Here is a 16,808-nt window from a genome sequence, read left to right as displayed (position 1 = left end):
TATTTTGTGCATTTTTCACATAACGCAGGCCCCATAGAAGTGAATGGGGTTGCGTGAAAATCGCAAGAATCCGCAAGCAAGTGCGGATGCGGTGCGATTTTCACGCACAGGTTGCTAGGAGACGATCGGGATGGAGACCCGATCATTATTATTTTCCCTTATAACATGGTTATAAGGGAAAATAATAGCATTCCGAATACAGAATGCGTAGTAAAATAGTGCTGGAGGGGTTAAAAAATAAATAAAAAAATTTAACTCACCTTAATCCACTTGATCGCACAGCCGTCATAGCTTCTGTCTTCTTTCTTTGCTGTGTGCAGGAACAGGACCTGTGGTGACATCACTCCGGTCATCACATGATCTTTTACCATGGTCCTGTTCCTGCACACAGCAAAGAAAGAAGACCGAAGCGATGCCGGCTGCGCAATCAAGTGGATTAAGGGGAGTTAAATTATTTTTTAACCCCTGCAGCGATGTTTTACTATGCATTCTGTATTCAGAATGCTATTATTTTCCCTTATAACCATGTTATAAGGGAAAATAATACAATCTACAGAACACCGAGCCCAAGCCCGAACTTCTGTCAAGAAGTTTGGGTACCAAACATGCGCGATTTTTCTCACGCGCATGCAAAACACATTACAATGCTTTGCACTCGCGCGGAAAAATCGTGCGTGTTCCCTCAACGTACCCGCACCTTTTCCCGCAACGCCCGTCTGAAAGAGGCCTTAGAATGTTTGGGGAGAGACCCATATCCAACCCATCCTGAAGGAATTCCAAAATGAGAGGGATATTGGGAGTGGACTGGTTCGCCTACTACTGAACGCCTACTACTCTTGTATTTCTGTAATTAATAGCCCAAAATCGGGGTGAGAGATTCCATTTAAAGGGGTTTTCTGGGCTTTTAATATTGATGGCCTATCCTCAGGATAGGTCATCAATATCAGATCGGTGAGGTTATGACACCTGTCACCCCCGCAGATCAGCTGAATGAGGAGGCGGTGCCCGCAAAGCAGAAGAGAAGGAAGAGAGACGCGGGAAACGGCACGTGCACACTGCACGCACCGTCTCCGCATATACCTGATCGGCGGGGGTCCGACATCCGGCACCCCCGCCGATTTGATATTGATGACCTATCCCGAGGATAGGCCATCAATATTAAAAGCCTAGAGAACCCCTTTAAGGAATCCACATTTCAAAAGCAATAACATTTCCATGGATATGGTTTTTCCACCATTTTTGGGGTTTTGTTTTTATAGTATTCACTGTGTGGTGTATTTACAAGTGATAACTTTATTGTGCAGGTCAATACGATTATAGTGATACCGAATTTATAGGTTTCTTTTTATGTTTGCACAATAAGAACACTTTATTTTTTATTTTCTTTGTTGCAGCATTCAAAGTCCTATAACATTTTTAATTTTCCATAAACAGAGCTGTGTGCTGTGGTGATGGTGCATGCACAGCTCCTGATACCACACTGTGCCATAATAGTATGGAGGCTCACGGGATATAGGCTTCTGACGCAACATACTATTACTGCACAGGGTGTGAAGGGGATAAAGTGAATCTGTTCATTTTTATTTTAATTTTTGCTTCTGTCTCCGATACACAGTGCCGGGACCAGCATGTACATAACAAACAAAGGCTGTGGTGCTGGAGCTCAGCTAAGGATACAGAAAGACACTGCAAGGTGAATGAATATCAGTTACTTCCGTGAAATCGACACATGCGCACTGCATATCTCTGTGTGGGCAGAACACTGCGCATGCCCGGGCCTGGCAGCGATGCGCGAACGTCCTATAGGGAAATATGATGTCACAGGGCGGGCCTGAGTTTTTGGGCGATTTGAAGCATCTGAAAAACTAAACACAGGTTAACATCTGTGTCATGTCTTTGTGCCCCACTGAACAATGTGATCTGTTTAAAAACGGTCAGGTAGGTGACAGACTCCCTTTAAAAAAATATAAAAATTCAGTTTGTCATGTTGCCAAGAGTGTTTGACACATGAATATGGGGAAACTGGCTGCAGCAAAGGGGGCCCAAACTAAGTTTTGGTATGAGGCTCTTTGACATCTGTGTACGCCCCTGGCAATGCTATCACACGTAACCTTCCTCTTGAGACACTGGGCAACGGGTTGAATTTGATATAAGCATCTATTTCAGTTTCAAAACTTTTATTACAATAATTTTTAACATATTTCTGAACATTGGTATTAAAGGACATGTGTAATCAGAAAATGTCCTACTGTTTAAATCATGTTTTTGTGTTAAACTTATTTCTTTGTGAGTTCTCTTTTAATTTTCCATGTCTATATAATGTATTTAATTTTCCAAAATGTACATAAATCATGCATTTTTCCCACAGGCCACTTTGCCTAATAATAGGTCATCATTTCCTGTTGTTTACAGGTAACTTTTTGGATGCCATTATCACTATCACGACAGGCAGAATTACAATGACACATAACACCTCTGTATAGATAACACAGAATCCACCATTCACAATAGGTGATATCACAACTTATCTACTCCCTCCTGACCTAAACACAGGTCAAAGAGCATGCCTAGAAAACTCTCCCATAGAAGTCAATTGGCCCCCCCTTGTCCATTATGTCTGTATCCCATGTACCCGCTCTAAAAAGTCTTAACATTTTAGGCCTAGTGACCAGTGTGAAAATTGCAGGATTTTATTTATATTTTTTTTTTTTAAATATATTGACAAGAAAAAATGTAAAAACAAAATAAAAATTCTTAAAAAATGTGAACAGAAAAAAAAATGTGATTTAACCAATAGGTCATTTTCTAAAGAGACATTGAGGGAGATTTATCAAAACTGGTGTTAAGAAAAACTGGCTTAGTCGCCCCCTTAACAACCAGATTCCACCTTTCATTTTTCAGAACTCCTTTGGAAAATGAAAGGTGGAATCTGATTGGTTGCTATGGGCAACTAAGCCAGTTTTTCTTTACACCAGTTTTGATTAAGCTTCCCCTATTCTCTTTCAACAATGCAGGTTCATATGCAGCTGTATAACAGGCCTAGAACCATTACACACGGCATGCAGGTGGAAAGACTCATCGCCTACCTACCAACCCCGACTAGAATGTATAAGCTCTAAATACAGCTATAACGTACATACCTGTCCTGCCTCTTTCTCCTCATGATACTGACGAATATGTTTTCCATGGCATACCTGATATGTCCAGTACGATTCAATCTAAAACATTAAAGAGCAAGATATTTGCAAAGGAACAATGAAAGCGTGAAATGTTCTTCTGTTAAAGGGGTTCTCCGGGAATTAAGAAAATGAAAATACTTAAATATTACTTTATTGTAAACATATTCTCAAATACGTTTCATTAGTTATAATGGCTCGTTTTGTTTGGGGAGCAATCATCAGTGGAAACAAAAATGGCCGCTGTCCTATTAGTACACACAAAATCTGTCCTGATCACACATGAGGACAAGTTACTTTACAACACTCATCCTCCTCTATGCTTTACTTGTCAGGGATTATGATCCTGAATACAGATGATAAGAACTTTAGCTGAATCTCTGGGGAATTTAGTTCATGAGGAGACATGAAGTACAGAGAGGACGGACAGGCGGTGCTAATGTGTTGCTGTGGTAATGGAGACTGTAAACGAGTGCTGCTGCTCATTAGACACACCTCACCCTCCTCTCAGGTCTCCTCATCATCTCCATTCCCACAGAGATTCATCTGTTTTCAGGATCGTGATTCCTGACAAGCAGAGCAGAGAGGAGGATGAGGCAGCACTATGGCTCATTGTGGTGAAGTAACTTGTCCTGCTGTGTGATTAGGACAGGTTTTGTGTGTACTGATAGGACAGCTGCCATTTTCTCCTCTCCTAATAACTGCTCCCCAGACAAAAACAAGCCATTCTAAGTAATGAAAGGTATTTGTGAATATATTTATTATAAAATAATATTTAAGTATTTTCATGTTTTTAATTCCTGGAGAACCCCTTTAAAGTGCAATCTTTATAGAGCAGGAGGAGCTGAGAAGAGCGATATATAGTTTTGTGGGAAAATATTCAGTAAAACCTGTAATATACATGTGTATACATTTAGCTCTGCCTTTTCTGACTTCAGTTGTAAACAGGGGAGGAATTCTCTGTGTAAGGGAGCATTCACATGACCGTAAGTGTTTTGCGGTCCGCAAATTGCGGACCCGCAAAACACGGATACTGGCCGTGTGCGTTCTGCATTTTGCGGAACGCACCTGGCCGGCTCTATATAGGAGAATGCCTATTCTTGTCCGCAACCGCGGACAAGAATAGGACATGCTCTATCTTTTTTCCGGGGCCACGGAACAACGGATGCGGACAGCACACGGTGTGCTGTCCGCATCTTTTGCGGCCCCATTGAAATGAATGGGTCCGCACCCGTTCAGCAAATTTGCGGAACGGATCCATTTATACGGTCGTGTGAATGCTCCCTAAGTGTGCAATCACATAACACCGCCCCTGTGTAATATAGATATATACACACTTATGTCTTATTCACACATCAGTGTTTTGGTCAGTAATTTCCCTCAGTGATTTTGAGCCAAAACCAGGATTGGAGCCTATACGGATATAAGGTAAAAGGGAAATAATCTGCACCTGTTCCCTGCTTAGAGCCGCACCTGGTTTTGGCTCACAATCACTGATGGAAATCACTGACCGAATACTCATTGTGTGAATGAGACATCACACAGGGAATGCTATCAATCACTGATAACACTGCCCCTCGTGTACAATTATCAGTGACTGACAGCTATCTCTGTATACACACTTACACAGAGAATGCTACCAATCACTGATAGCTGTTTATGAGGGAGGTATCAGTGATTGGTAGAACTCTTGGTTTAAGTGTGTGTACAGATAGTGGTCAGTCATTTATAGCAGTTTACAGGAGTGATCTTAAATTCTAAAAAAGCTAATATAAATGTATAAATTACAAGTTTTACATACAGTAATTTTTCCCCACAAAACTGTTCAGCTGACTGCTCATGCTGTCTGCTGATGGCACTGCATTTTGTGGTACCTATCATTTTTTTTTTTTTAACTTCTGACATGTTATGGCAACAAGTTAGACATTTGGATCGGTGAGTCTGGTTGCCGAGAACTCAACTGACTGCTAAACCAAAGGAGCAAAAGTGCTCAGCCCGCTGATACAACTATCTTTCCAATTAGCGGCATTTTCCTGTGTTGGAGTTTCTATATATTTGGATTCAGTGGTCAGTACTCTATTGGATAGCTCTACAGAGAGAGCCCTACTTTTGGTCTTGTGGCCACTAATGCTCTTGATATTGACACTTCTTACATACGCCACTTATTGTATCCCATACTATTTGTGTAGTGGCAGTTCTTATATTAGAATTGAAAAATTTATTAGAAATGGTACTGCCAGTGTCCACAAGCTGAAGCCAGAATTTTGCCCCAAGTTTCCTACTTTCAACTGTGCCAGAATGGGATAGTGGTCAGATACACCCCGGGGGAGATAAGAGACCTCTTGGATCAGTTCCAATAAGGACAGGGATCCCAACGCTAGATCAATTCTGGACAATGAAGAGTAACAAGAATATTGCCTTTCTTCCCAATGCTTAGCCCTCCAGAGAACACACATCAACCTCTGATATCAATCTAGCCAGCGAGGAGGGTGAGGAGCCCACTGCACAAGCATCTGGAATGAACTTATCCATGTACATATTGAAGTCTCCCATCATTAGTATGGGGACATTAGGAAACCTGGCTGTGAACACTAGTATTTTTGTCAGAACCTCGCTGGAGTATGGTGGGGGAATGTATACTGCCACCAGGATCAACCTAAAATGAAAAATAGAGCAGTCCACACATATAAATCTTCCCTTATTGTCAATTGCTGTGTCTCTAGCGACAAAGGGAAGAGATCTATGTATTAAAATACTAACACCACGAGCATGGGTGGAATAAGTAGAGTGAAACTCATGCACCTCCATGCTCTGTATCAGATGAGTTTTGTCAGAAGATGAGTTTCAGATAGGCAAACGATTGCCGGTTGGTATGTTTGCAAAGCATGGAAGATCGCATGACGTTTAGAAGTCTGGCCCATTCCCCTTACATTCCAGGAAATAATCCTAAGGGTACCCATCATCAAACCAATTCCAGAAAAACAGTTGCCTGCTGCTGCTCACCCCAAAGAGCCATTATGTGTCCCAATATTAAACATATACTCTGTCTGGAGACTTATGGAGCCCTTCTCGTGCGGTGAGCAGAAACAACGTCCTATGCGTGCTTGTTCGCAGCCTTAAAATTTAGCATAGGGCTTATTTTGTACCTACCAGGTTACAGAAAATGTACCCAATGAACTCTCCATGTTTACAAGGATGGATGGGACCATGTTCAACATTGGTGGTTCTGTTAGGTTTTAGTCCCAGATTTAGGGGTGACAGAAGTCTCCATCCACAAGGCATTGTCTATCTTCTTAGGCTACTTTCACACTAGCGTTCGGAGCGGATCCGTCTGATGTTTCATCAGACGGATCCGCTCCGATAATGCAGACGTTTGTATCCGTTCAGAACGGATCCGTCTGCATTAAAACTTAGAAAATTTTCTAAGTGTGAAAGATGTCTGAGCAGATCCGTTCAGACTTTACATTGAAAGTCAATGGGGAACGGATCCGCTTGAAGATTGAGCCATATTGTGTCATCTTCAAGCGGATCCGTCCCCATTGACTTACATTGTAAGTCTGGACGGATCCGCTCGCCTCCGCACGGCCAGGCGGACACCCGAACGCTGCAAGCAGCGTTCAGGTGTCCGCTCACTGAGCGGAGCGGAGGCTGAACGCTGGCAGGCGGATGCATTCTCAGTGGATCCGCCTCCACTGAGAATGCATTGGGGCCAGACGGATGCGTTCGGGGCCGCTCGTGAGCCCCTTCAAACGGTGCGCACGAGCGGACACCCGAACGCTAGTGTGAAAGTAGCCTTATTGGGAACAAGCCAATATCCCCATGTACTCATTTATGTAAATAATGGCTCAGCACACGAGTGGAATGGCCCCCTCCGTGGTAGACATATGGTGTACGAAAGCGACTCATTTACAGCTAGGCGGGGATATGGGCATGAGTTCTGCTGAACTATTCGGGAACTTCTCTGGGGTTCTTTAATATTTAGTACCTCTATTTTAATAGACGAAAATATATCCACAGTACCCTGAAGGAGCAGCTGGTTTGTTTGAAGAGCGGTTCTAACAGTTCTCCAGGAGACAGACCTTTATATTCTCTTTCTTCTTCCTTAAAATAATAAATTAAGACTCCTTAATACCAGATGAAAACAGCGTCACAGCAACATAATCACTTGTGTTTAAGGGGTTCTCTCACTTCAGCAAATGGCATGGAAAGATAAATCCAGCCAGCAAAGGAAGCAATATGGACAATCACAATACATTAGTAAGCGGCGTGTTTTAAATTTCTCTACATGATAAATGCCATTTGCTGAAGGTAGACAACCCCTTTAAAGGAGAGTTAGAAAACGTCCCATTATAGTAGATTTCTCGTCCTAGACAGTTTTGACTGACAACTCTCCCTCCTGACTCCCTCATACACATTCATGCATGGATCAGCCGAGCATGTGGCTTGTTACCCACGAGAACAAAAGGACCGGGTGCCGAAATTCAACTCGCTCAATCCTTCTACCCCTCCGGGAAAGAGCTGGGAGGTCTTCATACACATTAGACAGTCGGCTGGTCCTGCTGAAATCGGATGGGTTTGGCCGACAGTAATCTAATGTGCATAAGGGCCTTCTGGGTCTGTTCACACGTCAAAGTCTATTGCAAAAACTACAGGTGAATAAAACTTTATTAGGAAGAGGTGGGAGACTGAACAGGTATATTGCGGCACACGGTCACTGCAGCTGAAAACGGCATAAAAACCAGAGACTACGGGGGAGATTTATCAAACTGATGTAAAGTAGAACTGGCTTAGTTGCCCATAGCAACCAATCCGATTCCAACTTTCATTTTCTAAAGGAGCTTTGAAAAACAGAAGGTGGAATCCGATTGGTTGCTATGGGCAACTAAGCCAGTTCTACTTTACACCAGTTTAATAAATCTGTCCCTAGGTCTGTATAAATGATATAATGCTCTCCCCAGCTAGCTTGGCAATGGAGAGACGGCCTTAAAGGGAAGCTGTCACCGGGATTTTGTGTATAGAGCTGAGGACATGGGTTGCTAGATGGCCGCTAGCAAATCCGCAATACCCAGTCCCCATAGCTCTGTGTGCTTTTATTGTGTGCAAAAAAAAAACGATTTGATACATATGTCACGGACAGGACTCATCTCAGGTTAATTTGCATATGTATCAAATCGTTTTTTTTTACACAATTAAAGCACACAGAGCTATGGGGACTGGGTATTGCGGATGTGCTAGCAACGCATGTCCTCAGCTCTATAGACCAAAATCCAGGTGACAGGTTCTCTTTAAGTAGGTGAACAAAGAGTGATTTACAAAAAAAAAAAAACACACACACACACACACAAGGTGTGGCTTGGAGAGCAGCGTCAGATCTCTTTCTATGCTCTAGTACAGGGATCGACAACCTTCGGTCCCCCAGCTGCTGTGAAACTACAACTCCCAGCATGCAAACATGTTTGGCTGTTCTTACAACACCCACAGAAGTGAGTGGAGCATTCTGGGAGTTGTAGTCTAAGAAGATCTGAAGTGCCGGAGGCTGCTGATCCCTGCTCTGGTATGTCTAACCCTCCTGCATAACATCAAGGGGGCTAAGAAAAGTACAACCATAGATTACTAATACTAAAAAGAGCAGATTAAGTATAAGCAGAATCCAAAATGACAGCTCAGTCAGTAATGGCCGGACCTGGTGATCGCTGGCAGTGAGTGGGAGCAGACACTTGTACTTCTCCTTATCGGCCGTGGTCATGATGATGTAGTTGTCTTCTCTGTATGGTATTCCTGTGGTTGGCTGCAAAATATAAATAACAATTATATGATAATTATAATATTACAATTTGCTGGTGTGGTTCAGTAGAGTGCTGCAACCCTCAACACGGGCACCGCAGAGCCGTCCACCACTGTCTGCGGGTGGGATAAAGTCCAAAGTGCTTACTACGGTATCACAGCGCAGTCCTCCGCTGTAGGTCAACATGCTTATAGCATAGAAGACTTACCCTACAAGGCTACTCAGTGTTCCTAAGTCAGGTACCCCCTTCAAGGGATTGTTCACCTCTGAACCAGATTTCTACAGGCTCCACAGGATGGCCAGACCCGCAGTGGTAATGAGAATTTCCTGATCCCCGCTGCTGGGTTCTGCCTCCATAAGGCCCAATTCTCCCTGTATCAACATCCGGTTTGACGCTGGATCATGTGACCACTGCAGGCAATGACTGGCTGCAGTGGTCACGTGTCCCCCATGCATCAAGTGCCCAGTGATGTGCCGCATTGGTGACACACCACTCATTGGCTGCAGTGGTCACATGACCCGGCATCAAACCACATGCTGACACGGGGAAGAAATAATTCCAATGCATTTCTCTAGTAAGATCCTTTGTGCCATGTTTGATACTCCGCTTTATGTTCATACATGGTTTTAATATAATGACATAGACCATCAGCTGTATAAATTCCCTAGTGGGACGTGACACAGATGTGAGAATGGGGGCGTGGCCCCTGGAAATGTTATGTAACTATCATGCTGCTCTGGCCGGGTGCTGGACGTATGGAGATAACAGATGGAAAGAAGGATCACAACACCGAACGATGAGGAGACTGAAGGCTATGAACACTGTGGGCATGTGGAGCGGTCATGGCGCAGATGCTAAATGTGAACAGGGCCTTATCAGTACACAACAGCGCTGCTCAGGGGCGGACTGGGAACTAAAAGTGGCCCCATGTTGCAGGCGGGTCCGAATAGAAAGAAGGCAACATAATTAGGCAGGGACAACGGAAGTAGGCAGGACCAGCAATACCGTAGTGCAGAGCAATATACCTCCCCAGCTGAACCAAACACCACAGTGCAGCACAAAATACTGCCACCTGCGCCCAAGTATTCAACGGTATCACTGTCCTGAGGATGGACACGGTTGAATTCAGAAGGGCTACTTGCCATGTGAGTAGGAGAGAATTAGATTATGTACCCACCTTGCAGCCATGATGAGGAATTGGGTGGCCCACCTAGGAATTGGCACACCGGGAAATTTCCCTGTAGGGTCTATGGCCAATCCGCCCATGCTGTATCTGTGGGGTGGGTATCAGTTTCTGTGCCCATATGTCAGGGGTACACACATGGGTAATGTATATGGACTTGCTGACAGCACCCCTACATCTGCTGAGGAGCCCCCACCCCCACACCAGTTCACAGTCACATGACCAATACCATGGTTACTGACAACTTCTCCATTCCCTTGAGTTGTCGGTGCCACACCCCCTCCCCTCCCTTCCCCCAGCACACCCGGGCTGACTGACCAGAGAGAAGTCCGACCCGGGCCAATTGAGGCGGAACGGGATGTCATCGCTGATTGCCGGGAGCGCCCTCACTCCGCTGCACAACACCCCGCACAAGACGAGCAGGGCCGGAGCACGAGCAGTCACCTCCCTCCAAGGCATCCTCTCCCCGGCTGCGGGTGCAACTCTCTGACCGCCAGACACAGCCCTGGCCAATCACATCGCGGCACAGCGCACACAGCCAGGGCCGCCACGTCTCTTCCGTAGCGGCGACAGCTCAGCACTTCCGGGGGTAGAAGAGTTTTTTTTTTTTTTCTTGTTAATAAACTTTATTGCACATGACAATGGACTTGTTTACACATAACAGGTTGAGAGCCACAGAACTGATTGACTTCAATTATAACTTGAAGATGCAGAAAATAGATTGCTGCTCCTTACTGCCTCAGGACCGCCTTTCCCTTTTTTTTTTCCAGACCACTATTCTTATTGGGTGGTACAATTTTGGAGTCCGCATATTTTCGTCTTTAAAGGGGTGTTCCAGCTAGCCGTATTTATTGCCTATGCACTGAATGTATAGTAGAGATGTGCTTGCAGTGGCAGCATGTTATAGCTAGGTTCAAATTGACTGAAGGCGGGACAACAGAAGTAGGTGGGGCAGCAATATGGTAGTGCAGCACAAGATACCGCCCCTGCAGAACCCAATACCACAGTGCTGCCCAAAAGGCTGCCTCAGCTGGATCAAATATCGCAGTGCAGAACATAATACCGCTGCCCTCACCACAATATTCAACTGTATCGCCATCCCGACGATATAGTTGAATTCAGGAAGTCACCTGCGGCCACTGGCCAGGTGCATAAGTAGGATGGCCAGATGTCTGGTTTTAGGCTGGACAGTCCGGTTTTCTGGCTCCCTGTCCTCCGTCCGTCACAGGGCCTAGACGGATGCAGGGATGTCCTCCTTTTCAGTAGCTCACGCTCAGACAGCAGCATTGCGCTGTCTGAGCGTGAGCTGCAGCAACTGACTGAGGCTTCTCTCACCCCTAGTAAGTCGTTAGAGCCCGCGGACATGGCTCCCTGTGGCTGACGGAGGGGAAAAGAATCACCACAGGCTGCCCCCAGCTCACCTTCCCGTCTGAAAGCTCTCCCTCCCACCTTCTTTGTGCTGGCAATGGGGCCGTGGCTTAATGGAGCTGGGGTGGTTTAGCAGTTTTGGGGCGTTGCCAGTGAGATCCGGCTTTATGGGGCGTGGCCAGTCGCCACCCTATGCATGAAAAATAATCAGCTTTCAAACCAGCAACTGGATCTCAATTATTTTTTAATTGCATGTAATTACAAACTTATTATAGCTACTGAGCTATTTAATAAAATGTATATTTATAGCGCCACCTGCTGTTCATTTTTCTTATTTCCATGACCTGCTCACTGAGATGGCCGCACATGCTCAGTTTCATCCTTCAGCTGCCTCCTGAGCTGTGATAGGGAGACCATGGACACGCCCCCTGAGCTGCAGCAGAAAAGACACTCCCCTGAGCTGCCAGCTTGATATAAATCTAGCAGAGCAATGAATGGGGAGATCTCTGGACCCATGTGAGGTACAGGGCTGGTTCTAGATTTGTTAAAAAGAGGTTGCCATGTACTATATGATGTCTGATTTTCATTTCTTACATTAGTCATGTATGGTCTATGGCAGTGTTCCTCTACTCCATCCCTCAGGGCCCACCTGCCAGTCATGATTTGAGAATGGCCTCATGCAAATGGCGGGTCGGCAATCCACGGCCGCCGGCCGTGTGCACCCTGCATCACGGATGCGGACCCATTCACTTGAATTGGTCTGGAATTCAGGAGATGCGGAACAGAGTCACGGAACGGAACACCGGAAGCACTACGGAGTGTTTCTTTCCGTGGGTTCCGCACCACAAAAAAAGATGACATGTCATATTTTTTCACGGTGCGGACATATCACGGACCCATTCAAGTTGAATGGGTCTGGCCCGCTGCACGGATATTGCCCATGCATTGGTGACCGCAATTGTGGTCCCCAATGCACGGAACGGCCGCACAACGGCTGTGTGCATGAGGCCAACATCCCACAGAATGAATACTTGAGGTAAGGCCTGATGCACGGACACTAATTATATCACCTGCTGAATACTAAGGAAATCCTGAAAACATGACCGGCAGGTGGGCCCTGAGGACTGGGGTTGAGGAACACTGGTCTATGCCCAGTCCACCCCCGAGTGCTAGATCGATGGTGGTCCAGAGTGCCTGGCTGTTTCCGTCAGTGCCATAGACTTTGAAGGGAGTGACAGGAACTACTTGAGGGATGCTCCATCAAAAACCCGCCCTAGCCATGGTCTTGCAGCTGGGGGCATCTCCCATTCTGCCAATTGATGGGGATTCCAGCGGCCAAACCTCCAGATAGATGAGATAAGTTATTTTGGTTAAGGTATTCCTTTAGGGCAGTGGTTCTCAACCTTTCTAAAGCCGTGACCCCTTAATACAGTTCCTCATGTTGTGGTGACCCCCAACCATTAAATTTTTTTCCTTGCTACGTCATAACTAATTTTGCTACTGTTATGAATTGTAATGTAAATATCTGATATGCAGGATGTATTTTTATTGCTACAAATTGAACATAATTAAAGCAGAGTAATTAATCACAAAGACAAAATGTTATATATTGTCAAATATTTATTTCTAATTACAAATAAATGAAATTTTGTATTGAAGATGGTGTATAAATCAGTGGTGCTTCAAGTCCCCCCCCAAATAAATAAATCAGAAGTGCTCAGGGTCCCCGAAATAAATAAATCAGCGGGGCTTCAGGTCTCCCCAAAATAAATAAATCAGCGGTGCTCAGGGTCCCCCAAATAAATAAATCAGAAGTGCTCAGGGTCCCAATAAATAAATCAGCGGTGCTTCATGTCCCCCCAAATAAATTAAGCCTTGCTCAGCCAAATAATTAAAATAAAATTAAGCTACTTTCACACTTGCGGCAGAGAGATCCGGCAAGCAGTTCCGTCGCCGGAACTGCCTGCCGGATCAGGCAAAATGTATGCTAACTGATGGCATTAGTAAGACTGATCAGGATCCTGATCAGTCTTAAAAATGCCTGATCAGTCGAAAAAATGCATTGAAAAGCCGGATCCGTCTTTCCGGTGGCATCCGGCAAAAACGGATCCGGCATTTATTTTTTCACCTTTTTTTCAGTCTGCGCATGCGCATACCGGAAGGACGGATCCGGCATTCCGGTATTCTGAATGCCGGATCCGGCACTAATACATTCCTATGGGAAAAAATGCCTGATCCGGCATTCAGGCAAGTCTTCAGTTTTTTTAGCCGGAGATAAAACCGTAGCATGCTACGGTTTTCTCTTTTGCCTGATCAGTCAAAACGACTGAACTGAAGACATCCTGATGCAAACTGAACGGATTACTCTCCATTCAGAATGCATGGGGACATACCTGATCAGTTATTTTCCGGTATAGAGCCCCTGTGACGGAACTCTATGCCGGAAAAGAACAACGCAAGTGTGAAAGTAGCATTAGCCAGGCTCAATTAAATCATTGGTGGCAGTGGTGATCAGCGGCGGTGTCATTAACGAAAAAACTCGGACCTCAGCAGACAGGCAGCCCGACTTACCCGTCCAGACGTCAGGCTCCTTCAAGCACAGGCAGTGATAGGACATCACTTCCTGTGCGCGAGGATAAGGGGCCGCTGCCGTTGTGCGGGCGACCCACAATAGGAAGCCTCAGGCGACCCCCCGGAAAGGGCCGATCGACCCCGAAAGGGGTCGCGACCCCTAGGTTGAGAACCGCTGCTTTAGGGGGATTCACACATTGGTGGTGTTTTTGTGCACTGTTGCTGCTTTATTGGCATTTTTGGTGCTTCTTTTTTTCTTTTCTTTTTTTTTTGCAGTAAGAACACCAGCTGAAATGGGTAATATGAAACACAGGACACACAAACATTTCTTAGTTACTGCCATTTTTGGTAATTAGGTGACTTTTTTTACTTTCATTTTTTTGTTAAAGGGAATCTGGTTTGACCATATTAAACAGTTACCATTGCCATGTGTAATAAATTACCTTCTCTCCTGCAGTGGTTTTCTTTCTTATATTCATGCTTTCATTTTCCTAAAAAAGCGATCTTTGTGATATGCAAATAAACCCTGAAGGTTATTCTTCCCCCTCTGAGCCCCCCCTGCAGTGCCTAACCCGCCTTAGGGCTCTTTCACACTTGCGTTCTTGTCTTCCGGCATAGAGTTCCGTCGTCGGGCTCTATGCCGGAAGAATCCTGATCAGGATTATCCCAATGCATTCTGAATGGAGTGAAATCCGTTCAGGATGCATCAGGATGTCTTCAGTTCCGTAACGGAACGTTTTTTGGCCGGAGAAAATACTGCATGCTGCGCTTTTTGCTCCGGCCAAAAATCCGGAACACTTGCCGCAAGGCCGGATCCGGAATTAATGCCCATTGAAAGGCATTGATCCGGATCCGGCCTTAAGCTAAACGTCGTTTCGGCGCATTGCCGGAGCCGACATTTAGCTTTTTCAGAGTGGTTACCATGGCTGCCGGGACGCTAAAGTCCTGGCAGCCATGGTAAAGTGTAGTGGGGAGCGGGGGAGCAGTATATTTACCGTCCGTGAGGCTCCCGGGCGCTCCAGAGTGACGTCAGGGCGCCCCAAGCGCATGGATCATGTGATCACATGGATCACGTCATCCATGCGCATGGGGCGCTCTGACGTCATTCTGGAGCACCCCGGGAGCCGCACGGACTGTAAGTATACTGCTCCCCCGCTCCCCGCTCCTACTATGGCAACCAGGACTTTAATAGCGTCCTGGGTGCCATAGTACCACTGAACGCATTTGGAAGACGGTTCCGTCTTCAAATGCTTTCAGTACACTTGCGTTTTTCCGGATCCGGAGTGTAATTCCGGCAAGTGGAGTACACGCCGGATCCGGACAACGCAAGTGTGAAAGAGGCCTTAGTTTAGAGCCCAAGCACGCCTCCTCGCTATGTAGTAACGTCCCAGAGTCTAGTTTAACGGCGCCGCCCCCTCTGCTACGTCAGTTAATTCATTCAAACCAGGCACCTTGAATCTTCAGTTAGTCCGGCTGAAATCTCGCGCCGGCGCAGTACCGCCTACTGCCTGCGCCTGTGCGATCCGACCGCTCCTGAGGGCAACAGTCTCAAAAGTGTCACTGGGCATGCGCCGAGCCCAGTGACGTCTTCTTATCGCTGTTGCCCTCGGGAGCGGTCGGATCGCACAGGTGCAGGCAGTAGGTGGTACTGCGCCGGCGCGAGATTTCAGCTGGACTAACTGAAGATTCACGCATTTTGCGGAACGGAAGGGCCAGACCCTAATAGAACAGTACTATCCTTGTCCCTAATGCGGACAATAATAGGACATATTCTATTTTTTTTACAGAATGCCCATGCAGACATGTTTTTTTGCAGCCCCGTTGAAGTGAGCGCTTCCGCATACGGGCAGCAAAAATAAAAGGACATGGCTGAGCCCTTAATGACTTTCACTCCATATTTATCATTGAGACTTTTTTTAAAATTCGCCATCTCACTCCAGTAGAAGGGCAGAGCAGGAAAACTGTAGTATCTTTTCTAGACAAAATTGTTAGGTTTAGGCCTCATGCACACAAGCCGTATTTTTGGTCCGTGTCCAATTTGCATTTTTTGCGGATTACACACAGACCCATTCATATGGGTCCGCAAAAAAGACAGCGCACAGATGTTATCTGTATGCTGTCTGCATCTCCTCGGCCAGCCCACAAATTATAGAACCATACATACATTCTAGTACATGACAGCTACTAGTGGCAGTGGAAGGATGGAACTGAGCATGTGCTTCCATCTCAATTAGGTGGACAGAGAAATTAGAAAAAGATTATACAGACAGATTTCATTGAATAATTGAGTAGCTATAATCAGGGGCGGATTGGCCATAGACCTTACAGGGAAATTTTCCGGTGGGCCGATACCCAGGGGGCTTTCTGAGCCCTCCTCATGGCCGGCCAGTGGAAATTTTTGGGGATGTATTTTATGCTGCTGGCAGTATTTTGTGATGGACTGTGGTATTTGACTCTGGTGGGTTGGTATAATGTGCCGCAATATAGTATTGTTAGCCCTGCCTTCCATCAATTTGGACCCGACTACAAAGCGGGGCCATTTTTAGTAGTTTTTCCAGGGACACTTTAAGTTCCCAGTCTGTTCCTGGCTATAATAACTTTTTAATTACATGTAATTACAAAAGTATTCAAATCCAGGGGCTTGGTTGCAAACTGTAGAGTGTTGTGGGACAATCCCCTTTAACCACCTCAGCTCCCCTAGCTTAAACCCCCTTAATGACCAGA

General features: G+C 45.7%; 1 protein-coding gene across 1 annotated transcript in view; it reads right to left on the bottom strand.

Annotated features, from left to right (window-relative positions):
• ERLEC1 (endoplasmic reticulum lectin 1) overlaps positions 1 to 10,727 on the bottom strand; it is a 29,128-nt gene extending 18,401 nt beyond the window's left edge. The window contains exons 1-4 of the mRNA XM_040429737.1: positions 10,464 to 10,727; positions 8,860 to 8,964; positions 7,197 to 7,277; positions 3,141 to 3,218 (exon numbers count right to left, since the gene is read on the bottom strand). Coding sequence (XP_040285671.1) covers positions 3,141 to 3,218; positions 7,197 to 7,277; positions 8,860 to 8,964; positions 10,464 to 10,604 — 405 coding nt within the window. The 5' untranslated portion in view covers positions 10,605 to 10,727. The remainder of the gene's footprint in view (positions 1 to 3,140; positions 3,219 to 7,196; positions 7,278 to 8,859; positions 8,965 to 10,463) is intronic.
• Positions 10,728 to 16,808: the final 6,081 nt, after the last annotated feature.

The sequence above is a fragment of the Bufo bufo genome, chromosome 4 (assembly GCF_905171765.1).
Source record: "Bufo bufo chromosome 4, aBufBuf1.1, whole genome shotgun sequence".
Classification (NCBI taxonomy): Eukaryota; Metazoa; Chordata; class Amphibia; order Anura; family Bufonidae; genus Bufo; species Bufo bufo.
Note: the sequence above shows the minus strand (reverse complement) of the source record. Positions and strands in the feature narration are given on the sequence as shown.